Source organism: Vidua chalybeata, chromosome 1, assembly GCF_026979565.1.
Source record: "Vidua chalybeata isolate OUT-0048 chromosome 1, bVidCha1 merged haplotype, whole genome shotgun sequence".
Lineage (NCBI taxonomy): Eukaryota > Metazoa > Chordata > Aves > Passeriformes > Viduidae > Vidua > Vidua chalybeata.
The window spans coordinates 3,759,812-3,786,570 of NC_071530.1; the positions used below are offsets into that span (position 1 = coordinate 3,759,812).

At 42.4% G+C, this 26,759-nt stretch overlaps 1 protein-coding gene across 2 annotated transcripts in view; it reads right to left on the reverse strand.

Moving 5' to 3' along the window:
* The window catches only part of AQP1 (aquaporin 1 (Colton blood group)), a 60,260-nt gene that overhangs the window by 15,135 nt on the left and 18,366 nt on the right, over nt 1–26,759 (reverse strand). The window contains exon 2 of one of the 2 annotated variants that reach the window (XM_053937420.1): nt 3,236–3,650. In XM_053937420.1, coding sequence (XP_053793395.1) covers nt 3,236–3,625 — 390 coding nt within the window. In that variant the 5' untranslated portion in view covers nt 3,626–3,650. Of the gene's footprint in view, nt 1–3,235; nt 3,834–26,759 lie in introns of those variants that run through there. The other variant, XM_053937412.1, reaches the window with a different exon arrangement.

Consider the following 26,759-nt stretch of genomic DNA (forward strand, 5'->3'; position numbering starts at 1 on the left):
GAACATGTTAAAGGAACATCCTGTATTTTCATCCTCTCTTCTTTCTCCTCAGCCTTGCACTGTCCATGGCTGGGTTTTGTGCTTCATTTGATTGCATTTCCTTTCTTCCCTTTGTGCAATGAGAAAGACACGGATTTATCCCACTTAATTTTGGATTCTTAGCAGAGGCTTCCAAGCCTGGAGCCTCAGCATGGCAAAGAGCAGCTGGGTGTCTCTGGAAGCCACTCAACACATCTAAAGGTTGAAGTGCCTCTCTTTGTCTCTCATTCTCTGTGGTTTAGAGAGCAGCCAGTGGAAATGGGCTCTCAGCTTGGTCCCTCAGTGCAGGACCTGCAGCCAGGCAGGAGAAATCCAAGTTCAGGCATGCAACCCCACCCAGTATCCACTGGGAGCACTGGATGGCCAGTCACTCCATTACATACTGCCCCCACCACATTTTTCCTGTAAAATACACCTCTCCAAGAGCACAGCAGGGTCAGAACAGAGGACAAAGCCACACACATCCAGACCCTCTGCCCAACCTTGTCAAACAAGCAGCACTCTCTTCCTTTCTATTCCTTTTCTGAGCAGGGAATCCACACCTCATTATCCACAAGAAGGGCCAGAAGACAGAGCAGCTGGCAGGGATGCCAGCTCAGAGCCTCCCCTTCTTGTCCTCAGGTTAAAAACCATAACAAAAAAAAGCAGCTCTGTGGTTTCTCCTTGCCAGCTCATTGCTGAAGGAGGCACCTCGGTGCTGTGGTTTCAGGATATGCCCTGTTGAGGTCAGCTCTGCATGAGCACAGCCCCTCTGCTGCTGCTCCCCCATGCTTTGGGCTCAACCCCAGTTTTCTCTCAGCCCTCCCCTCCCCAGGTACTCCAGGCTTGTCACTGGGAAATGAATGAATGGATTTCCTTTCCTTTCCTTTCCTTTCCTTTCCTTTCCTTTCCTTTCCTTTCCTTTCCTTTCCTTTCCTTTCCTTTCCTTTCCTTTCCTTTCCTTTCCTTTCCTTTCCTTTCCTTTCCTTTCCTTTCCTTTCCTTTCCTTTCCTTTCCTTTCCTTTCCTTTCCTTTCCTTTCCTTTCCTTTCCTTTCCTTTCCTTTCCTTTCCTTTCCTTTCCTTTCCTTTCCTTTCCTTTCCTTTCCTTTCCTTTCCTTTCCTTTCCTTTCCTTTCCTTTCCTTTCCTTTCCTTTCCTTTCCTTTCCTTTCCTTTCCTTTCCTTTCCTTTCCTTTCCTTTCCTTTCCTTTCCTTTCCTTTCCTTTCCTTTCCTTTCCTTTCCTTTCCTTTCCTTTCCTTTCCTTTCCTTTCCTTTCCTTTCCTTTCCTTTCCTTTCCTTTCCTTTCCTCTCTAGCTCTCTCTCACAAGGCAGAACAGCTGCTGCCCTCACTATCCTCAGGGGCATCTCCCCACTGCTCCTCCAGCCAGGACATTTATAAGTGGATGTGAAAAAAAAAAGAAACAAAATTCTGAATATTTCCCAAAGACAAGCAGTGAGACCAGAGCTTTTAGAAACTATGTTCTGTGTTATTCCATTGCACAGAAATCGCCGATCGATTTGTAAAATTTATATAATGGAGACTTAACCCTGCCTGGTTTTGCCTTTGTAGCTTGAGGAGTTACTGACTGACAGGCAAGAAGAGCTTCACCCCCCTTCACAAATGGCCAGGTTTAGTGCTTTGGTAAGAGGAAGGAACCAGTCATCAGGATTTTATGGAAGCAAAAGGGAAAAACCAAGCTTAAGTGCTACCAAAACCAGACCTCCCGTGTTTAATGGCAGTTGGACCTCTCGAGGAAACCACTTGGGCGGACACCCTGTCCCATGTGGTTGAGCTGTTCCCTCTGTCAGTGGTTTCAGAGGAAAAGATCATGTATCACACTCGCAGCCAGAGCCTTCTGGAGTCAATAAAACTATTTGCTCTTCTTTCCCAAAATGTTTTGAGTTAACCCATCAAAATTTCCAAAGCGCTGGCAGGATGGAATAGCTGCAGGCACCAGGAAAGAGGGAGGTGAGCAGCCAACTCACAGAGTAACACAAGGGTGGATGATACTGAGCTGCCCAGGAATCACCTTAATATCAGATTTTATTCTGTTTTGAAAACTTGACTCATGTTCTGAATTGACAGCAATGTCAAATTACAACATGCAAAACCATATTGCTGTTTTGCCCAATTATTTCAGAAGAGATTGCATTTGCAGCATGATGTCCCAAATACCCCTATGACTACAAATGGGCAGAAGATTTCAAATTAGCTCAATTTACAAACTGCAGTCAGGAATATTTTGAAAGAAAGGGGCCAAGGAAAATATGTGAAATACTTGTTCTTAAGAGAACAGGTCAAGTAAATGACCAGAAGGAATTTCCATTTATAGCACTGAGTGTCCTGCAGCGGCTGTAGCATTGCCACTGACAGTGGGATGATTTCAAGTTTAAAAGTGTATTTATCCTTTTTTTTTTTTTTTCTCCTATTATCCTGCAACAAAAACAGCAAAATGACATTTTGAGGAGGAGGAGTTGTGGCCAGGCAGTTTTTAGGCAGCATGATGTGAGCATCTGGCTGGGAGAGAGCTGGAACCTGCACCCCAGTTACCTGTAGCTGCCTCACATTTTCCTCCAGTTTACACGTAAGAATTCAGAATTTCTCCAATTTTTGCCCAGAAATGCACAGAATGGGCAGCTGGGATTCTGCCAGGCAGGATCTGAGCACTCTGCCTAATGCAACAGGTAGTGCCCACACCTTTGGGGATGGGATTTCTCTTGCTGCACACCTCTCTGCTCCCATGGGTTTTCACCGCAGCCATCACCAGGATACACAAACCATTAATTAAGTACTGAAAGTGAACCACACTCACAGAAGCCAAAACAACACTGGTGTATGCACATTAATCAACATGTCACCTTAGAGACCCTCAGAACCATGAAAGCTCATAAAACTGCCAGTGATTTCAGTGTTAAATTGGCATCAAAAACCACCTTGCAGCAACTTGGATGTACAAAACTGAACATAAGCAAAACCGATCACGACCAGAATGTCCTAAAGCTCCAAAATGAGGGTGGGGAGGAAGGACCATCCCTATGACATCCTGGTTATCAGTCAGGACTGGATTCTCTCCTACAATAAACAGTCAGGCTCTCCAAGGTCACCAGCACCAACAGAACCCCCACATCTTTAGTAGATTACAGCTGCTACATTTCTACTTTAAAATTAAAAACAAAAAAATATAAAATAAAGGAGGACTTCAAAGTTTCTACTTACAGCATTAAGCCCCAGGGAGTTTCCTGGGAGAGAGGAGGTGACTCCCGAGAGAATGGCTGTGGCCACCACTGCCCCCAGGCACTGGGCGAGGATGTACATGAGAGCCTTGAAGATGCTGATCTGGCAGCTGAGCAGCAGCCCCAGGGTGACAGCTGGGTTCAGGTGCGCCCCACTGATGTGGCCCACGCTCTGCGCCATGGTAGCGATGGATAACCCAAAAGCCAGAGAAACCTTCACGTTGTCCTGAGACCTCGTTGATGTTTTGTTGGCCACCACGGGGAAGTTGAAGCCCAGAGCCGAGCCAATGCTGATAAAAATGAAAAGGCTCATGGCCAGGAACTCAGCCACCACTGCCCTCCAGAATATTTTCTTTCTGAATTCACTAGCCATCTTTCCTCTTTCTCTCTCTCTCTCTCTCCACTCCTCACTTTCCCTTCTCCCTCTCTCCCTTCCTTTGCCTGATATTTTCCCTTTGAGGTCTGAAGAGAAATCTGGAGGAAAAATACAGTCCTTGGATTATTTATAGGGCTTTGGGTGGTCTGTAGGAGGGAAGGGGTGTTGCACAAAAGGAGGAAAGAACATCTACATAGATGCTGACTGCTAGATTGATGTAAGACACTGTTTGCCTGCCAAAGTTTTTTTCTTCCTTTTTTTTTTTTTTTTTTTTTTCTTTTCCCCTCCCTTAACAGCGTTCGATCTCTGCCGCCGTTTTTAAGAGGCTTTTTTAAATTCTTGGAAAAATCTTTAGGAGAGCCTTAGGAATTTCAGCCTCACTTCTTTAACTCCTGTGTCATCTTTCAGCGCGTGGATCGGAATGAAAGCTTTGATGGGATTTCTGTCTGGAGCTGAAACAGAAAGCAAAGTTATCAGTGCAGGCGGGTAAGTTGTTCACGCTCAGCTTCAGCGGCAGCAGATAACAGCTGAAAGTAGTAAATAAGACTGACAGCTAAATCCACACTCCAGAGGCTTCAGTAGCTCTGTTTTGTTTGAAAAAAAAAGGTAGAAATGTCCCTTCTGTTGGCTCTGTGGACTCCGAGATGTTTTGGATGCCAAGTCTGGCGGCTGTACAGACACTTGGATTTACACAGCTCACGCGAGCTGGTGTTCACTGGTGAAGGATCATTTTTAATCTCTGTGTAAATCTGCCATAACACTGTGGTAAGCTGGAAGCTTTAAATGCATGTAATTTGGATGCCGAGGATGATTTTTTTTTTAATTTATTTTTTTTAAATTTATGTCGTTTCTTCACTTTTCTGCTTCCAAGCACAGAGGCATCTCAGGTTTGCCCCAGCCTTCCCCTTCTGACTGGCAGGAAAAAGCCAATTTGGGGGCTACCTAGCCCAGGTCCTGCAGTGAAAGCCATCACTCACCACCCTGCTGAAGGTCAGCTCAGCTGTCCTGGCTGTCTCCAGGGAGACTCTGCTGCCGCTGAGCCACAGGACTGGCCAGACAGAGGGACAGAGGGGACAGCAAGGGAGAAGGGAAATTACATGCTTGGTTTTGCAGACAAAATGAACCTCCTGGCAGTGCCAGAGCCTCTCGGAGCAAAAGGTCTCAGTGCCTGGCTTTACCTCCGCGGGGCTCGGACACCCGGCTCAGATTAACCCCTGAGCTCTCAGATCCCTGCCCGCTCCGCAGCTGCGAGTGTCTCCAGCAGTAAATCCCGGGGTCTGCTCTGACTTCAAACCAAGGCAAATCTGTTCCAGAGGCAAGAAGTAATTCCCCAGGCACAGCTCTTGAAGGATGGGTGTTTAAAAGCAGCCTACTTCTCTGCCTCCTTTTTTTTTTCTTTTCTCTTCTTTCTTTAATGCACTGGTAACATCTTCTGAATTGTACTTAAATTAATTCAAGGTTTTTTCATTTGGACAATATGCCAGTAAGAAGGAAAAAATCAAATACACACCTGGATAGTATTAGACAGCCAATAAGGGGGGGTTTAAAATATATTTGGTTTTCAAAAGATGATTCAGTGACAAAGCTGAAAACAGTTTAAATAAAAGCCCAGATGTCTGCAGCTTGACATACACAAGTTCTTATTCTTTCTAGGCATCAGATGTTCTTGATTTTTCACATAGCAAATTTTATTTTCTTTTTGTTTTATGATACACTTATACAACAGGACTGTACCAGTGAAAAAGGAAAAAGTAAAGAGTGGGACTTCAATGAGGAACAATGTGACAGACAAATCAAATTTAACCGAATAGTGGAACATAGTGGAATTTTAATATAAGATACCGTTGATTGTAGTTGTATCCTGTCCAGTGGAACTTTTTATTTACTGCCAGCATTATCTGAAACAAAGTTCTCCAGTGATCAGCTTTCCTGATCCTTCCAAGAGGGTGCCCAAGACCCAGGCAGGACATGTATGACACACCTCAGGGAACTGAGACAGCAGAGCTCAGTGAATAATTTGCAAGAGTTTCCATGTGTCCCAAATTGGGACAGTTCCATGGGATGGAGCTGCCCAGATAGTCACCCACGTCCACAGGAAACTCCCTCTTTACTCACCTCTTCCTACAATTAGGACCTGGATGACCAAGCCACGTCTGTATCAGTACTGATAAGGTGAGGAAGAACCTCTCTAAGGAAAACTTTCAGAAGGTGGGAAAATGACTGGGGAAGTATTGCAAAATGCTCCCCTGATTTCTGATCAAGTCTCCCCTTGGTATCCCTGACTGGCCTGTGCCACAGACAGGACCCCAAGAAAGCCAGACCTCTTTGTGAAGAGCACAAACATTAAATGTACCTCAAGAGTAGCAGGTTGGGCACCACCCTGGTGTTGAACCCGTTGGTCACCTCACACTTTCATTTTCATCCTGAGACTCTCCATTTGTCTTTTCATGAATGTTACCAACCTCTCTTGTTATATTTTGGAACGTGGTGCCACAGTGACTCAACAAAATGGTCATTCAGGCAGTAAAGAGAAAAAAAAATCTGAAATAAATTAAAAACAACAACAGGGAGTACACACAAATAAAAGAGACAGACTTTTCCTGTGCATAGAAAAACCGCCAAGCGAGGAAACGGAAAGGGATGGCAACGAAAGAAAAAATATTCTGCACAAACAGAGGGAATTGTGGACAAATTAAATTATACAATGCTATAAGTATAATAAGGAAAAAGGGAAGAGAAAATGTGAATAGAGAAAGCACAGAACAGTTGGACTGCTTCAGAAATGTCCACCACAACACAAATCTAACTGTAGTGCCCAACGCACTACATCACCTTTCCAAAAACCAAGCTCCATCCCATGCTACTCAGGCTGACGGCAAAGACTCTGGTGCTTAGTAAAGTGACCCCAAAACCACCAGAAGCCCCAAAAAAAGGGCAAAATCCAATTTCCTGCATATCAGGAAAAAAGCTGGGGTTTGTGCAGACAGCTTTTCTGGGCATGGTTTTAGCTTATCCACCACAATTGAAGGTGAAGTTTGGATTTTTCTAGAAATAGAGATGATTGCCAAATTTATGTCAGTGTTTGAGACAGGCAATTAAGAACAGATCTGTTGGAAACAAGAAGAAAAAGGAGCTTTTTATCTGAGGGGTGTTTCTTCACAGACAACTTAGACCAGAGTATTCCCAACCTCTCTTTGATTTAGTTACACTAGAGACAGCTGAGTGAAAAATCAAGCTCACAGGAATGGATTTTTCATTGCCAAGATCTCAGGGCTGATCCTTTTTTGCATAAAACAAATCAGATTTTGGATGGCTATAGCACAAATGTCCCTTAACATTTCATTCAGAAAACAAATGTACTTTTTGAAGTGGTAGGCTTTGTTCTGTGATCCCACCCATCAGATTGCTCAGGATCTCTGCTTTTTTTAACAAGAAACAAATGTCAGTGACTTCAAATTTGGTCTTGGCTAACATGAAATCTCTGGGAATTTCCCTCTTAGGTGAAGGAACAGTCAAAGTCTAAGGGCAGAAGAAATGAACGTAAGTCCAGCAGTCAAATGATTGAAAGAACAAGGGGAAGTTCAGCAAAATACAATTACTCCTCTTTTGAGAAGAATTCGTTTTTCTGTGACTTTGCCAGACAAGCCTTTTAGCAGGCAATAAGCAGTTCTAGGAAGGCTTTTTTTACCTCCAGTTTCAGAGACAAGAGAAATTTCCACTTCTGCCCATGGACTTTCACCCCTCTGAGCCATCACCACCACAGAGGACAGCAAAGCCATGGAACAGGGAAGAGCCAAGGGATCCATGTATCCTGCCTGAAACATCTCAGAAATAGGAAGGATTTGAGCACTGATGGGTAGAATGAAAACATACAGAAAGCTGTAGTTCACAGGTGGAGTCTCCTGTAAGAATAACACTCACAAATTTCAACAGATTTGCAGCAACACTCAGGAGCTGCTTCCTGGGCTCAAACCACTTTCTGGATAGAAGCAGAACCTCTCCATGCTGCTGATGCAAAAAGTATAGGGTGGAAATTGAGACAAGGTAAAGATGCTTGGAAATTTCTCTGCAGCAGCTGCCTGACCACAACCAACACCTGTCAGTGCAAGCAAACTGGGAGGGACTTCAGACTGAAACTCTGACTTAATGCTCCTAAATCTGGGGAAGATGGAATATTTCACACACTTCCCCCTCTCCAGGGGATTCACTTACCAGCCACTCTCAGCACCCACGCATGCTCCATATGCCAGCTGATGAACATTCTCTCCTGAGCTGCTCAGCTGGACTTGTTCCCTGTGTGACAAGCCAATTTGGTTTTGATTTAGTCTCAAGCCTGGCTGTCAGGGGCGTCAGAGACATGAGTGGGGAGGGAGGGAGAGAGTGTACAGGTGCCACTTGCAGGGGGCAGCCAGGAGTCGAGGAAGCCTCATTCCTGGGGAGGCTTAGCCTGGCAACACCTGACATGAGACAGTCAGTAGGAGACACTGTGAAGGAGCTTCTCCAAGCAGGTTGTGAAAAGGTCTCCATCAATGGAGAAAAGAAAGGCTGGACTGGGCCAGTGGTCTCTGCTGTCACTGAGGCTCGCTGCTGTTTGTTGGTTATTGTAAATGCAGGTGAACCCAGTGGGAAGAAATGATGATGTCCAACTCCAGTTTAGAAGGCTGAATGATTTCTTTATTATAACTATACTACAATACATTAATATACTATTTAAAGGAGATACTAAAACTACAAACCTACTTTTTCTAACTACCATATCTAACTCACTCACAACTCGTGACCTTCTCTGAGAGTCCAGCCACAGGTGGGTTGGATTGGCCACCAGGCTCAAACAATCCTCACCAGAATCCAACCAAGCAATCACCCCAGGTAAACAATTCTCCAAACACATTCCACATGGGAAAAACAAGGAGCAGAAATAGAAATTGTTTTCTCTTTCTTTCCTCTGTGCTCCTCTATGAAAAAATCCTGAGAGAGAGAAAAATGTAACTACCACAGAAGGGGAACAAGAGACAAAAGACAAAGACCATGTGCTGTGCACAAGCTTAAGTATGGGAGGGCACAGGGGTGGTACAAAGGGCAGGGCAAAGGGCAGCAACCTGTAGGGGGGTCGAGGGATGAATAATTGAGGTGGGAAGGGTCAACTAGCCAATGGAGAAAGCAATCTAATCTAGATTGGCAATAGTGCTGCAGACCACGATGAGGAAGTCCTTTCTGTCCACCCAGGTGGGGAAAGACTCTCCAGTCTCTCCAAGGCTAGGCTCCGAGGGTTTTCCTGAGGGGGGAAGATTCAGAGGATTCCACACCCTGCCACTTCTCCCCCACGTCCTTGCCTGGGCTGCATTCAACCCTGCCTCCCCGACCCAGCCCACCGCTGCCATCCTCACCACGACTCTGTCCAGGGTCCTGGACCTCCTGTCCGAGCACCGCTGACCGCGTGTGCGGCCATCACCGCGGGCGCCGTGCCCGTGAAGCCACGCAGGCCACCTGGACACCAAGAGCTCTTCCCTGATCAGCTGGTGGGAACGCCCTCTCTTCCTCTCTGTCTTCTCTCTCTCTCTCTCCTTGTGGGAACACAACCAGCTGGGATGAACAGTGGTTTAGCCTGAGTTCCATATACAGGAGGCATCCACCTGAGACCATGGGGTGCGGGATGCTGAAAGGGAGATATCTGGTCAGGTATCATGGCGGGAAGAGCGTGGTCATGGGAGTTGGTATGTTAATGGAATTATTCTAGAATAGGTCATGTTTCTGGTCCTTGTTCTCAGCTGGTTCGTGACCTGTCACATACAAGGTCATGTTCCAAGTTTGTGTTGTGATTGGACCCTTGCCCTCAGAATACCCCTATAAATTGTTATGTTTGCCACACCCCTCATCTATGGATCTTGGCCCTCAGATGATGTGGTTTCTGTGTTTGTTATTTTGCTATTAAAGTTCTTTATTTTTCAGGCAATTCCATCGTTCCCATCCCTCTATTTTTGCCACTCTCCCGCCGAGCTGGACCAGACTTGGGGTCACAGAGAGCCAGACTGTGACATCTCATCTTCCCCATTCCTTTTCCATTCCCTTTCCTTCTTTTCTGTCTTTTCTAGCCCTCTTTTTTTTTTTGGGGTGACTCCTTTTCCTTCTTGTTTCTGTTACCAATAAGCAGTTCTCAGATACAGCTCTGGCTTAATTGCATCCCTGGTTTGGCTTAATTTCATCCCCAGCCATCCATTTTTAAGAGAACTCTCTCTGCAGTTCCCTGCAGTGGAATGCCACACCCTGTATGGAAAACTCAGAGCCTGCAATATCCCCACAGAGCTGGACACTGAAATCCCTTTGTGGAGCTGGACTTGGATTCTCACAAACTCCTCTAGGGGGGATCAGCAGTTATTTATCCACCACATGAGTCAGCTGCTCTTTTGGGAGGCAAGATGGGCTGTCACCCTCTAACAAGCAAAAGTCCAAGGCATGAAGTTCTCAGGATGAATTTTCATTTAGGTACTTCATGATTCAGTGAAATCAAAGCAGGTCCTGAAGACTGAACAAGTTTTTCCATTTCTTATACTCAAAAAGTGTCTGTACATTCCTCCACATTCACCTAGATAACATAATCCTCTTTAAAATATTTTTTTTTTTAAAAAATCACTACTTATGGATATATTGAGCCTCCTTGCTACAGCATTTCCCTCTTTCTGGTCCTCATTTTCTATTTTGTTTTGTTTTTGCCCTCCAGACCATAATAAAACAGTAGAAGAGAAAAGCTTATCAGTGAATATAAAATGGACAAAATCTGTGTTTGTACAATTAAATTAAAAGAAATTCAATATCAGCAGAGGCTGATACTGACATCACTGACCAATTTAACCCAGGCTGACAGAAAAGATGATTTAAGGTTTGTTTTCTCTTGAAGGACATTTTGAAAGCATCTGAAGAGAAAATCACTCATGAATGTCCTCAGAGAGTTTGCTTTCAATTTCAAGTTGTTATCTCCTCTGAGAACAGAAGACCCCACTGGACTTTCTGAAAACATCTATAATGCAGTGAGACATTTGTAAGCACAGCAGAGTTTTTCATCACAAGAACAACAAAGCCACATGGGTGGCATTTGTCCCCAGCTGTAGGTGTCTACCATGAAAATGGGTGCAGCTGCTCTCATGTCCTTTGCCTGCCCCTCAACAAATTCTCATTGTGAGCATTTTCAGAGCACGATCACAGCCCTGGATTTCAGATATTTACACTGCACTGTCTACATTTAACCAACCTTTTAGGCTGCCTGGGCTGCCCAGCTCCAGAGTCAGCATTTACCCTTACCTGGAAATCCTGATTCTCTGGCCATCAGAGCTGCACAGCTGCCAGTGACAGGACAGCTATCCCCTTTTTTTGACACATCTGGGACGTGAAATAATAAAGATGACTATCTTTCAACCCAGACAACTGCTAAACCAGCCTGCATCAAGAAGCAGAGTTTTTTATCCTTTTCATTGCCTCGTGCCACCAAGTTTGACAGCAGCATCTCTCCAGAGGATGCAGCATTGTGCACCACAAAGTCCTCACCACTGCCTGTTCTCTGAAACACTGCATGGAGTGCCAGGGAAAAGGAACAGAAAAGTTGTGTCTCATCAGGAACATTTTTTGTCAGAAGGCAAAATTCAGACTTCTTCCAAACTGGGCATTTTTTCTCCCCAAGCTTATGCTGGAGAGAGAAGCCACCCACTCTACTGATAGCAGCAGCAAACTTCCAGCAGCATAAATATATTAATAATTGCCCTTCTCATAGCAGTAATAGATATTAACCAAACAAACATCAGTGTACTCTGAGGGAAAGACATTTTTGTGAGAAAGGGGGTATGAACCCTTACGATAAAATAGAAGAAAATCCTATGTCTTTCTCCAAACAAACCTTCTCAAATACTTTTTATTTAAACCCAGCTCTCTTGTGAAATATTTTGTTTCTCAATCTCAGAAAATGCCACCACATCGAGGGCTGAACTCCAGATATTATTCATTTTTCTAAGTGTACATATTTAGCAACAATTGTCCTTTTGAATTTCCTGTGCCCAGTGCATTACTAGGAGGTTGACCAATTTTTTTTTCCTTTTTTTTTTGCCCCGCACATTGTGTTACATAAAATAATAAGTCTGCCAAGAATAGGAGGCATGACACATCAGTGATTGTGCTAATGAAAGCCTTGGTAGCTCATCACAAACACAGGAGGTGAATAAACCATTGTTATTGCTATAGGAGTATTTTCAGTGTAGATCAGAGTTTGCCTGGTTTTTTAAAGCACAGTCCAAGCTGCTGTTGCCCTAAGCTCCAAAGCTCCATGACAGCAATGCTGATGATTTGGTTGTTTCCAGGGAAGTTTTTTTTGTGATTTCCATGAGTTTTGTCACCAGATTTGATCACTGTGTGTGCTCTGTGCTCTGTTTCCCCATGGCTCCACTGCTCAGGCTCACAGCTTGCCTTTGGCACAGTCCGAGGTGCTGATTCAACATCAGAGACTTCTTCAGAATAATGAATTTCTTCTAACTGCCAAGTGTTATAGTGCACTGGATGTTGAACTGATAGGGAAAATAAAAGGGAGACCTCGAGGTGAATCTTTTGACCTGTTTCCCAAGCAGAAAAAAGCCTTGAGGTGAACGTTGTTGGGTTTATCACACAGCCACAGCCTGGGAAGTGTCAGCTGGAATTGTCAAATCTGTGAGATCACATTGCAGCAGCAAAGGAATTCAGCATTTGATACAGGTTGCAGAAATGAGGCAGTCAAACAAAGTCACCATAGGCAGAGCACTTGTATCTCTTACAGAAAGCTGTGCCAGAAACTCATAGTAAATGGATCATCCTTGGGAGCTCCTGAGTCTTCCCCGAATTTCCAGTTACACTAATCCCCCCCCCAGCTCCTCTGGGCTGTCTCAAAGACCTTCTTCCAGGAGGAGGATTCCTGCACTCCTTTAGATGTTTGATTCTAGTGTTTACATCAAAATTTTCCAAATCTCCCTTGTAATAAAAGCTAAACAGCATGTATACTGGAAAATATTAATTCCCTTCCTCTCAAAAATTTGGAAGATTTTTAAAGGTTCTCCATCTTATTTTTTATAGACTGATCAACTTATTTTCTTGCAAACTTTCCTCTTTTGGTTCTCTTGTGTTCTGTTAATGTAGTTCTTTACCTAATGTTTTATGATTATAATACAGTGAATTTTCTCTATAGAGAACCTCCTTTGTACTTCAAACCAGTTTTATAATCCTCAAGGTTCATCTTAATTCTAACCTTGTGCCTCCAGAGTACGACTGCCCCTTTTAACTCAGTAATGCTCATGACTTTTACTCCTGCTCACTGCTCCATCACTCCAGGCATAAACCAATGGGAAATACCACACCACAACAAGATCCCAGCAAAGCCCTCCATCACTTCCTCAGTTTTGATCATGAATGATTGATAATTATCTCTTAGCTGTATTTTTCCAGCTTACTTCAAATTCATAATTCTGGCTGGTTTCATTCTCCTTTGCTTACCGGAGCAGAAAACTCAAAGCTTGACTAAGACCAAGGGATAACTATAGTAAATCACTTTAAAAAAAGAAAAAGTCCTTAGAAATAGTAGCATTCACCCATCTAACATAAGACACTTCATATTCTGTTAGTTTTACTTGTTTCCCTTCCAGTCAGTGGAAAGAAACAGGCACTTTTGGCACATGACTGTATTTATAAATCCACTTTGGATGCTCAGAGACACCATCGACCACATTGACCAGATCTTTACCTCAAAGTGAACTCTAATGCACAAAACTACAAAGCTTGTTTGTGACACAAATTATTAGCAAGACTTACTCAATTTCTTCAGGAACAAGTGGGGAATGTATTGATTATTCCTTCCCTTACAACTTGGAATGGATTAATTATTCCTTGCAGAAGTAATTCTAAATCAATTATAAATTCACACAAATGATGTGTGTATGTTTATAGGAAGAACCATTTTCCTTCCTTGCAGAAAAGCATCAATGTGCAGCACCATGGAGTATGGAAAGTTTGCAAAAAAACAGAGATGCACAACTTAAAAAAAAAAAAAAAAAAAAAAAAGAAGATAAAAAAGCCTATAAATTATACTGGGTCCCAGCTTTCTGTAAGAGAAGCAAAGCTGTGGTCCAGTAAGCTTTAAATCTTTTGGCCTTTTCAGAGTCATCTCTCAGTTTGTGGTTGTGTGACTTTGTTCTCATCTGAGCAGCAGCAAACGGTCCCGATTAAATTCCCTCCTATTTTTCCATCCCTTCCTGACGTCATAAGGAAATAAGACTCCAGTGTTAAGCGCTTATGGATTTGTGCTCTGTAAGGGTGTGAACACTTCCCTGTGTTCCCGCTGATGCTGCAGCAGGGCATAAACCAGTGATGCTGCCACAAAACGAGCTCTTATAGAGGTTCCTGTGGAGGTTTAAGACATGTTTGTGCCATCCCTGCACTGCAGTCCCCATCCCATGGGTAAACTGGGGTCAGGGTCTGTGTCCAGGGGAAACCCAAAACTGCCCACAAGGCAGCAACTTAAAATAAACCCTTTGGCTGGGACAGAAATAGATTTTGGATGTGCACATGGTGTGGTGATGTGTCTCAGCCAGCTGGGAAGAAACTTTCCTGTAAGAAATGGGAAAAGACAGTCAGAGAGGAGCCCACGATGGCTAATGTGGCACAGAGAGAGCTGGGTCACACCCTCAATTTGTGCATTCATTCCCTTCAGCCACTGAAGGCTGGGATAATTACACCCCCCACCAGGGTTTGCAGAGCTCTCAGTAATTCCAGACTCAGTATTTATATTCTGCTGTAGAAATGTGTGTGTGCTTTTATACGACACAGTTTTCCAACCTTTTTCTTCCAGTGGGGCTGTCAGGATATCTGTGAATAGTTCAGATGCTTTGTCTGGATTGCACTGATCTGTCCAACTCCCAGAAAAAGAATTAAAATTAAAAAGAAAAACGTTGCCATTTGCCATAAGATTGGTTTAAAAGAAAGAAGAGATTCTGAGAAACAAGGCTCACAAGGCAAAGCCTAAGGACAATCAAGTCAGCCTAGACATAGGAATTTGAACTCTGAATACTAGTGAAGAGGAAGAATGGCTTCAGTTGGCTGCTTTGGAGAGATTTGCAAGAGTTTGTGGGCTTTAGAACTCATCCCTGTTCTGCATTCCCACTTTATCCCATGGATTACGTGGTAGGAGCACTTGTGTGTCTTCAAGAAAGGTGGAAAAAATGGAAGGCAGGATGGCACTCAATGGCAAAGACCTTCTAAACAAGGAAGAAACAGGAGAAACCAGTCAGTTGCTTGGTTTGACTCAAACAGCAGTCATTTCCCTCCCACAGTTCTCACCCCAACCGGATTTCTCCCATAACATGGGGTAGTGTATCCACCAGCTCCAGGGCAAGGAGAAAAAGTCAAAAATCGTGTCAGCATTCATTTCCCATTCCTGTAAGAGAGGAAGAGTTCACTCACACGACAGCTGGATCACAAAAGCTGGAATTAGACGGTGGATGACTTTCTTAATTGCAGTGGCCCTGCATCTCTTTTTTTGCCTTTGCAGGGCAGGAGAGGAGATGGGAATCTCATCCCCAAACCCTTCAGCTGGCCTGAAAGTGAGGGGAGAAGCCCCTTAATCTGACGGCATCCAGCAGAACTCCTCAGGGTGGACTTCAGCTCCCAAGGGATTTCCAAGGCAAACCTTTAGTCTTTTGCCCCCTAAACTGCTCCAACTTGTGGATGAATGAGACATCTATGATGGAAAAATGTACAATGGGCAGGGATTTGGGAATTTCAACTGGCAAAGATGTGGGTCCTGGAAGGAATTGTCTCTCTGCTCAGCTGGAGAGCCACAGTGGCTCAAGAGTGTTGCATAAATTAAGTCTGTACCAGCAATTAATTCAGTTTTCCATAATGACTGGATCACTGGAGGTGGGAAGAAAAGAAGACTGAGTCTGGATGATTTTCCCTGGTCTGGAAGAAAAGAAAAATAACAGGATTTGGCAGGTTTGAGCAAGGCCAAATGTAAAGCATGTACATGTACAGCATAAATGTAAAGAGCACCTATGGGGCCTTCAGTTGTCCTGGAATTCAGAACCTCCCAAGCCTCTTGAGGCACAGCTGGACTCCTTAAAATCAGGGACATCTGCCACAGCCAGAGAGGAGTGACATTTCTATTAGCAAAGCAGCGGAAGATCTGGATTAGGGTGTAATCCTGTTTCCTTTGATTATCCATCACCATTGATCCAGACTAACGAATACTTAGGAGTGAAAAGCTAATAACAGAATAAATTATTATTGCCAAGTTTGGCTCAGCTGTGTATGTTTCAGACAAGAATTATGCTTGGATTATGGTGGAAGGGAAAATGTCAGTTTATCTGAGAGAGGGAAGCTCAAGGGAAATAAAAAAAGGAACAGCTCGACATTGTTCTCTGCACATGCAGGAGTTTTGGCTGACATTGTTGCACAAATTGCCTGAGATTTGAACATTAACTGAGCTCGGCTGGGCTTCCTAAAGAGCTGCTTTCAAAATCAGGGACTGGCCCTCTGGGAAAATGCCACAGAGGTGAAAGACCAACCATGGCTTGGGTCTCCATCACTCTGAAATCATGTAGAGGTCATCAAATTGTTACAAATTTTGAATTTCATGGCCAAGGAATTGCAGTGGCTGAAAAGAGAATTTCCCCTCTCCCAGCAGACAGAACTGGGACTATGATTTGAGTTATTTCAAATATAGTTTTACCAAAGACTATTTAACTAGTTTAACGCCCAGTCTTTAACACTTTCTCTGTGCAATGTGAGTAATTTGAAATGGGACTGAGATGAGGAGTAAATATGCATATTGACTAAAATTACACCAATTAAATGCAGGTTTATTTCAGATTTTCCAGTGGATTGGCAGTTTGAAATATTTTGTTAACATTTGATATCTCCTAAAAGCAATGATGTCAGGGCTATATTGTGGCCACAGAAAGAAGTAAGGTGGGTGGCTAGAATATCTCCTGCCATGTGGATATTCAATACCATGCAAGATCTGGATGGAAACTTCTGATGCCTCATCCTACCCCAAAATACAGTCTAATTCAAATTCTTCAAGGTGTTACTGTGGCAGTGTTTGTTTTCATTTTCTATTTTAACCTGCTGGAAAGCCACATATAAAACATGCTAGAACATTTTCCAGCCTTCTCAAAGAGATGGGGATGACAGTTCCAGGTAGAGCCATTAAGGTGGTGAACCAGCAGTTGTTTTCATGGCCTTTCCTTGTTGTTCCTTGGCCTTTCTTGATGAGAAATTTAAACCTCTTAGGCTTTGTAGTGAAAGATTTGCTTTCCTGCCCTGGATTGTGTTTGCAGTTCTCCTTTGAACTCTCTCCATTGTTTAGATGACTTTTCTGAAATGTTCTCCAGGGCTGGACACATCATTTAACAAGTTTTAAATGGAGCAGTTTATAGAGGCAAGGTCACTTCCCACCTTCTACTGAATGTTCTCCATGTACATCCAGAAGTTCCACCAGTTTGTATTTTGCAATAATTGCCATTGAGAAAGTTATCAGTGCCTCATTTGCCACTTGCCAGATAAATCTATCTCCTCCCACACACAGAACTTGCAGACTTGTCTCCCATTTTAGCCTGTTTGACTTTATTAAAACAACTTTGATTGGACTGTGAGTAATTAATCATTTCTTTCCTATTGGTTATTTACTAACTTGTCTTTTTTGTGATACCAGAAAACTGAACTCACAGAGGTATTATATTCTCATGGGATGGTTCCTAATCATTAGACAGCACTGAAGCAACATTAACTTTAGTTTTTCCTCTCTTCAGTGCTTTCCTGAAGCCCAGAGAACTTGAAAGATCTCTGGAACCCTTGATAGAATAAAATCATTGGCTGACAGGAGAAACCACTTCCAAAAGGGTCTCCTCTGCTGACCACACAATGTTACCTATTCTTGATGAAGAGCCATTAATTTTCTCATCAGGAGAACAGACAATTGTGCTGCTGTTGGCTCACTGAAAAACATTCTGTCCAGTCCTTCCAATTTTTTAAATATAATCCTTATTGTTTCAGCACAAGATTAACCTGACTTTTTAGTTTATCCACTTCACACAGTTCTGGAGGCCTTTTCAATTCTGTCCAATATCTACTGAGATTAAACAAAACAATTTCTCAGTTCCCTGTGTCCATGCCTGTAACTTTTTCTGTGGAGGGTTCCCGCAGGCTGCTGTTTTATTTATTGCTTTGGGTTTTGAAGATGCACTTTGTTTTTCCAGTTCTGGGGTTCCCAATGTTTGTATGTTCCCTGTCTGCCCTTATCTCTTGACCCTTTTGCACTCAGGTGCAATCTTCAGCCGCATTGGGAAAACTGAAGGAATTCCACCCCAGCCCTTCATACCCTTTGCAAGGTGGCCAGCAGTTCATGGGCAGATGGATTCTTTGGTTCCTGAAGGATTACCAACACGAAGAGAAATACTTTTAACTCACACAAGACTTACCAAAGTTTTCTTTCCAAATCTTTAAGCCAAAAGCTATAGTTACAAACAAAAGTTAAATAACAAACAATGGTGAAATTACTTCTGTGACTTGCTGCTCTGTGTCTGCATGGTCTGGAGAGTGGGTGAGGACTGCCTGGGGTTCAAGGCTCACACTTCTGTCCTTCTCATGCCCAGGAAAACTCCAAAACTCTGCAGTTACTGTTTTCACTCACACTAAGAACAGGAATCAGAGTTCTTGAGGTGCTGGGGCTCAGGGTGTCACAGTGTAGTTGAGGCTCAGATTTTGGTCTTCTAAAGGCTCATTTGCATTGACTTTTCCAGAATAAACACTTTGAGTGACTCACTATAACCATACAATCTGTGAAAGAAGGGGACAATAAGCCCTAATGCAGAGTCCTAAATGATAAAGATGTTTTGTAGGAACTTTTGCTTGCACAGGGGTGGGTGGTACTGAATTGTCCAGTGAGCACATCCATTGCCAGTAACCAAAAGTCTTGATATCTTTGGCAGCATCACATAAATAATGTTTCTCCTAGAATAACATGCTCTTGAACTGTTTCTCCAGTGTATTCTCTGCACATATGCTTCCTATTAGTCGCAGACAGGGAAGTCTTACCCAAGAGCACTTGTATATCCAATTTACAGAGGTGAAAAGGAGAAAACTGAGAGGTTTCTGACACCTCTCTGAAAGTTTGAAAACTTTCTATCTGCCCCATGTTTCTTTACATTTGTGCATGTGCTAAAGAACATGAAGCCTGGGCAAGATTTTGGATGCTTCAGCACCATTACCCTTAATTGTAATCTCCTAGATAATTCTGCAGGTTAGGGGCGAAGCAGAATATTAAACACAATTATCATTGTAATAGTGTTAAAAAATAAATAAAATAAAATAAAATAAAATAAAATAAAATAAAATAAAATAAAATAAAATAAAATAAAATAAAATAAAATAAAATAAAATAATAAAATCTCTCTGGGAACTGAGGCTGAGAGAATTAGGGTTGTTCAGCCTGGAGAAGTGGAAGGAGGACATTTTTGCATCCTGAAGGTACTGAAAGATGGAAATGCACCATGTCCCAGCACAGCATCCAAGACAGGTGCAGGTGATGCAAACCATTCCCAGGAAGTACCAACTTCTCCCTAAACAGCTGCTCCTTCATCTTCAGATGGCTTAAGGTGATATTCATCCTGAGCTTTACATCAAGCTCAGTGCACATTTTTCCTGTACTGTTTCTCTTCCTGGGAGAGGATGGAATGTAACTCATCCATAAGGAATCACTTCAGCCTCACCTAAATCCCTTTGGAAGCCTCTTTGACACACACACAGGCTCATGCCAGCACTTTCCACCCTGACAAACATGCAGGACTGACACAATCTCACTCCAAGCTTGGAAACGTAATTAATGGTGTGTCAGAATGACTCACAGCATCCCTTACCTCATGATTCCCCTTCTACTTCTCAACTCTGCCTCATTTCCAGCTCCTGCCCCTGTGCAGGGGACACACAGACCTGTCCACTCAGGGTTGTCACCCTGCTCAGTGCGGCTTCTTCTCTTCACCTGCCTTTGAGGAACTAGAGATGAGCTGCAAAATTCCATTTTCAAGGTTTCTGTGTTACTGGGAAAGACTTTCATGTCCTGAGTCATCCCACCTTATTCCACATAATATTTTATTTAATATTACTTTTCCTGTCCATCCACTGAAGGGCAGATCTCATTTGGGCTCTTATCACCTCTTATCTTTTATCTCAGATGTTAAGCTACACAACCTTGCCTTGTTATCTTGGTTACCTTGCCTTGGGAACATCCAAATCCAAAATCTTCCATGTGTCTTATCTGGGAGTTATTAATCTGTCGTCTTCCTCCCCAATCCTTCATCTCATTCCTTTCCTATCATATGGAAAAACCCCTCCTGTTTTCAATCTCAGGGACTTTCATTATCTTCTTTTCAATCACTATTTACAAGCTGATGGAAAAATCTGAGCAGGCAGTGAGGACAATCTTCTTCATCTATTTGTTCCATTTTCTCGTGGTCTTATCTTAGACTTTTTCCCAAGTTATGTTTTATACACCATTTTTTTTTTAATGTTCTGAACAGTTTTATTATTCAACAGTCTGCTTGTTCACAGAATGCCAGAGTGGTTGATGCTGGAAGGGACCTCTGGAGGGGATCTGGTCCATCTGTGCTCCATGAGGGATGATGGCTCAAATCTCTGTGACAAAAAGATCAACAAGACAAATCTCAGTATTTTCTTTGGCTACACATTTCAAAGGGTCAGTAAATTCCAGAAGCCTAGGTAATTTGTTTTCTCACAGCCTCACTTCATGTGATGCACCCTCAGATTCCATACGAGACAATACTTGGGGGTAAAACCTAACAGTGCAGTATTATGATTGAAATATGGTATTCTCAATTTTTTTTTTCTGAAGTATTTTATTTTCCTGTTATTGGAAGTTCTATAATCTCTCTTCCAAGACCAGCTAGGAAATTATAAAATGTTCACATCTTAAACTGAACAATCCATGAATTCTGCCAAAAGAAACAAACCTACATGCTGAAAAAACTGTATGAACGTGTGTGAACGTGTGTGAATTTGTTAGGAACACCATGATTTATAGCTTTATTTTTTTTTTTAATTAATGATGATTTCTGGTGGCATTCAGCTCAAAAAATCAGAAGTCTCAGTGTTCACATCTACATGTAAACTAAGTGCCTATGATCCTTATATGTTGAGATCTGGGATTTAATTCAGTTACCTTAATCTAGGTATCAACGCACCATATTATTGTGTCAAGGGGAATTTATTTTATTTGGGATTCCATTTCCCATCTGATAATCAGCTGCTAGTCCATAAATTTGTAGATTCTGTATAATTCCCACTTTTTCCATAGAGATTTACCCCACATGGCACTAGGCCTCATCTTTAGACAACAGAACCAAGGGGTAAAACTGCTGGAGCTTAGGGAGTTTTGAAGACTGCATTGTGGAAAATGCAGTTTAATTATTCTCTAGACTCCACTGATTGCATCCACAGATTGCAGTGGGAAATGGGACACAATTCCATGTAAAAACCGAAGTATATAAATGTCTTAATCGCTCAGGTGAAACCCATCAACATATTTCTAGACAACCTGGTTCCAATTTCATGGTCTTCAACCCTTTATATTCCTTGACAACTCAGAGTTTCAAGTAACAGCTGGAAAAAAACACATGTAGAGGAAAAATACCAAATATTTTGAGTGTTGTTGTTCATAGTTGTTTTAAGCAGAAGGTTTGGAAATCTTCCAAGGAAAGTGAAATCAGTATATATTGGGATTTGTTCAACAGCCAAATGCTGTGGACAATTCCAACTATATACAAAACTGAAAAGTCATATGGAAAGGTCCAGTTTATTTCTCGTTCCAAGAAACTTCTCCAAAATAATACCTGGATGCAAACACGGAAAATGGAAATACATTCAGTTCAAACCATTACCATTATGGGTGTCTTTTAATTGCAGTGTTTATGTATTGATTGTCTTTCAGTTGTAGCATTTATATATCAATTGTACATTTGCTTATTTTTATGCTCCTTTTCATTAGAGTATTTTTGTATTTCTGTCTCCAGCTTGAATTTAGATCTCTTCATTATGAAGAGTTATTTACTACCCTTGGAAAACTGGTCCAGGATCTGACAGATCTCATGATTGTAAAGCTGTTTATAATTAAGGTTATGTTTATTATTAAGGTTAAATTACTTTTTTTTTTTTTTTTTCACATTGTTTTATCCTCCTGGTGATGTTCACATAATCCTAGGATGGTTTGGGTTGGAAGGGACATTAAGGATCATCCACTTCCAACTCCTCTGCATTAATAGCCCTGGGTCACTTTTTCTCTGTTTCACTTACCTGCAACATTATTTTATTATTCTTAGGCCCCTCCACGATTCTTCATTAGGTTATTTATAAAACTTTTTTCTTCATCAGTTTTAGCCTTTTCATAGCCTTTGCTGTTTCTCTGGATTCATTCCTGTCTCCATGTAGAAGTTTTACATCTAGAACACTGTAGTTCACAACAATACTTTCCAGCCATGACACGGCAGATTTAACTATTAAACACTCAAAAACATCTTTCTGTGGGTTGCCTGCCTGTATTTTAGGATTATGATGTTTCCTGCACACTTAGCAACTTTCATAATTGGACAAACATGATAAGCCTCAGTGCCTAAGGTCTGCCTTGCATCATCTTTAAATCCAGCTCTCTTCTGTCAGGAGCTGCGTCTATTCTGAAGAGAAATGAGGGGTTCTGCATAACCTTTTCCATCATGGATCTAAAGTGCCATTTGGCAAAGCAATATGCCAGCTATTCATGAGAACAAAAACACAGTGAACTCAAAATATCCACTTTTTTTTCCCCTTCTTACCACAGGTTAAAATTAGAATAAAATAATCGGCTAGATATAAACTTGGTGAACTTACAGTTTCCAGCTGCATTTTTCCTTCACCACCTGAAAATGTGATGTTTAACTGTCCTGGGCCTAGTTCTGAACCTTTTTACCCACATGTGAATAAGCAAGAATCCTGCAGAAACTGAGAACTTACAGAATGTGGGGATAACAATTAGAGACCCTTCCATGATATTATTTGCCAGCACAGATTTTCTCGGGACAATAAATGGAAATGTTCCAGGAGAAGAAAATAATGGTGGTTCACTGTGAAGGAATAATGGAGAAAAAAGCATTTTTGGTGGTGAAAAGGGCTGGGGTTGTGAGACAGCCCTTCTCATGGGACATTTGTGATGCTGTAACCAGTTCTCTAGAAATCAGAATAATAATGAATGGGCATTACACAGCAATTTATTCCAAGGGATTGTCAGCTTCACCCTGCCTGTGGTCAGGGGATTTTGGCCCTGGGCCTTTGATTCAAGCCTAAAATTGCTCTCCAACAATGCTCCTTCCCAGGGCAGCTCTGCCACGGACTGAAATTGCAGATTCATGGTTGGTTTTTCTGACACTGACCACAACAGGCCATGGCCTACAGCAAAACCTGTATTCAAAGAGGTTAAATAATATATACAATTTCTTTAGAGAAACAACACACCATGAAAAATATACCACAGGCCTTCCTTGCTATGTGGCAACTCCACATTACGACAGCAGATCTCTTGTGCAGGGGCGCAAGAAAAGAGGCTTAAGAAGAAAACCTCTGATTTTCAGGGCCACACCATTTTTCTTTCTTAAATTATTACCAGGAGTGGCACAGGGTTGAAAATCATTCTAATTTTGCTGCACTTCTTGCAAACTATCTTTAAAATTTAAGTTACAGCAAAATAGTCTTGCTAGCAACTTCCACAATAACAATGCAAGGAAATAAAATATGAGATAAGAGACAAAACAGAATCCTAGAAGATGAGAAACAGAAATTAATCAGTGATCCATGGCCTTGTGGATGATACAGAGTGAAAGCAGATTGCTAGCATTGTTTTGAAGGTTTCAAATAAGGAGAAAATAGCTTATTTCAGGCTGGGGTTTAACTGGTATTTGGAAGACTTCCAGTAGTCACAGAGTGAATGAGCTTTGTGCTTTAAAATAAAATACAACTGGCTTGACAAACCATTGGGAGTTTGTGCAGCCAAGGAAAAGAGGTGGGGAGGGGCTGGCAGAGGCATGTTCCTGACTCTCATCTGGATGGGATGTTAGAGTGCACCAGTCCTTGGCTGGTGTCAAGGATTTCTTGTAAAAACAAACCTGGGGAGGCCCACAGAGCTCTCAGAGCCTTTCCTGGGTGATCCAAAAGTCCTGGCTCAGTGTCCACTGCTCTGCACACCCTCTGTTTCTGCAAAAGCATTCAGAAATTCTGTTTGTATTTTGAGCATGGTAAGTTGCTAATGTATAAGGCAGATATTCTTTAATGGGTAAGAATTCCAATGCTGTTTTCTAGGATTTATAAATACACTTATTCCATAGAGAGACTAAAAGCCTGAAAAGTCCTTAAAAAGAAAATCACTCAGAGCAATTTAAAACAATTTTTAAAGGAAAGACACAAAGGTAGAATGATGCAGATATTGATCTTGGCTGAGTTATCAGTGCCAAGAGACAGATGGCACTCACTGACTCATGGTAATAATCACAGAGATCAGCTTTTAATACACTGATTGTCAACATGCAGAGAAAAACATGATCAATAATCTTTTGCTGTTTTCTGTTCTTTTCAACCAGTGCTGATGGAAAATAAGGATCATTGGGCTGGGCTATATACCAGCAGTAGCGAGTGTTCAGCTAATCATGACCCCATGTGACGACAGAAAATATATTTTTAGTGCTTTGTTTCAAATCTTTCTCCATTCCCCTCCATATTCAGGAGTGACTCTGAGACTATAGAGCCCCACTAAAATCAAGTGCCTGTGAAAGTATCCACAGCACTTTCAGTGCATGTGCTGTTCGAGGGAATAACAAGTGAATCACACCATGTAGGCTCATCCCATGGGGAGAGGCTCCGCCAAGGGGGAGGAGCCAAGCATTCCTACCTGGATACAATCTGACTCCTGCAACACCACAGCAGCCTTTGCCCACTGCATTCCCAGAGGAGCAGCTTTCTTCCCCACTGCATTCCCAGAGGGAGCCCAGGCCCATCTCCAGCAGCCCTGGAGCTCCAGAGGAAAACTCCAGCCTTGTCCAGGATCCTGCTCCAGCAGAAGCACAGCTGGCACTGCAGGAGGGCTGAGCCCCCATGGAATGGGACTGCTGCCACCACCCTGACCCACAGGCTGCCAGGGCCTGCTCTGACTCTGGCAGTGTTGTTCTGTATTACTGCATTGTTTATTCTATTTTTATTTTCTTCCCTAATAAAGAACTGTTATTCCTACTCCCATACCTTTGCCTGAGAGCCCCTTAATTTCAAAATTATAATAATTTGGAGGGAGAGGGTTTACATTTTCCATTTCAAGAGAGGCTCCTGCCTTCCTTAGCGGACACCTGCCTTTTCAAACCAAGACAGTGTCAGAGGAAGATGAGGTGGTGGGATCAGCAGCTGGAACTCCTCTGTGGACTTTCAGCAGGACTGCTTTCAGTTCTCCTGGGCAGGCATTAGGATGATGACATGGAATATTTCCCATTCAACCAGGTGTGCCACAGCAAGAAGATCAAGCGGGCATCAGCAGCAGAAGAAATTATGGATGAACATCTTCAGGGCAGACATTTGATTTGGAGGATTCCTGTTACTCCTGCAATGGAGGGCAGATTACACAGCTCCTTCCCCAAAGGCTTGTTCCTACTATTCCAGGGGACAAGCTCTGCCCCACTGCACTGTAATAATCTCTCCTCCTTCCTAGCAGTCTGCTGTGGTTTTCCATTTCCTCTAGCTGGCTTGGCCACGGGGCTTTTGCATTTTTTCTTTTCCTTTTATGTAACATGAATATCAGGTAGTAAAGCTCAAGTGGTTGAATGTCTGGCTGATGCAGCACCTGGGTTTAATAACTCACAGTCAGTGTGGGGCATTAGAGGGAGATGGGCAGAGAGGGGGGTAGGATGGGCATGAGATGATTTCCAGATTTTTTTCTCTTCCTATTGTGTCCAGAGTTCAAAAGCAACAAATGCCACAGTCTTCAAAATGCAGACAAAGTTTCTCTACTTTTCTCTGCTTTTGACTTTGCCCTCACACTGGACTAATAAAGCAGTAGTAGTTTACAAGCAGTGTACTAGCTGTAGTTGCTAGTAAACAGTAGAAATATAATCAGGAAGAACTATAAAAATTCCCATGATGGCAGGAATTGGTTTATATAGTATAGGATGTAGGAATAAAGGAATTTGGAGTCTTTTCTGACCATGAAAGCCAACAAAGTCTAATGCAGCTTGAAATCCCTCAGGCACACCAAACAAAGCACCCGAAGAGGAACAGCTGGATTAAATTTGACTTAAAAGTTACCATAATTGGCACTGGCCAGTAGTCTCCAGCACAGGGATAAGCAGAGTGATTTTCCAGTGGCATAAATTATAGCCTGGTTCGAGTTCTGACTCCATTATTTCAAATTCATCAGCTGATTGAGAAATTTGCTCTGATCTTGCTAAATGCAATGAATTGGGCCATGAAGGAGTAGCCTTACATGCGCATCCCCATAAATCAGACTGAGATAACCACACAGTTTTATTGAACACTCTTCATTTGCTGAGAACCACAGCCTGATTTCAAAAGCTTTCCTCTGCTGAAATCTTCCATATCCTGTCCTTAATCTCTTGAACCATTTCAACCCTGGAGCACAAATATTAGAGAAAAACAGGGAGATACATTTTCATTCCATGTGCTTCCTTTGCATGGATGTGAATGACATTCACAATCTCTTCACTGGCCCATGTGGTTTTGCCAGCATCTGTTTCTTGGAAGTGAAGTGAGTTGCATGACCTCTTCCATAATTAAATTCAATTCAGTGCTGTTAAAAAGAATCCATATCATATTCTGACTTCAGTAAATGCATAAAGCTCCAGCTCACAGTCACCTCTTCCTCTCTTTCCTCTGTTTCTCCCATTACAAAGCTGTTTCCAAACTTCAGTGCAAGCATGGCCAGGAACATTTAATTTCAAATATATATATATTACTCTTCAGATAATTCTCACTATTCCTGTGCCATGATTTACCTAAAACAATTCTTTTTCACTCCTCCATCTTTCTGCAAAGTTAC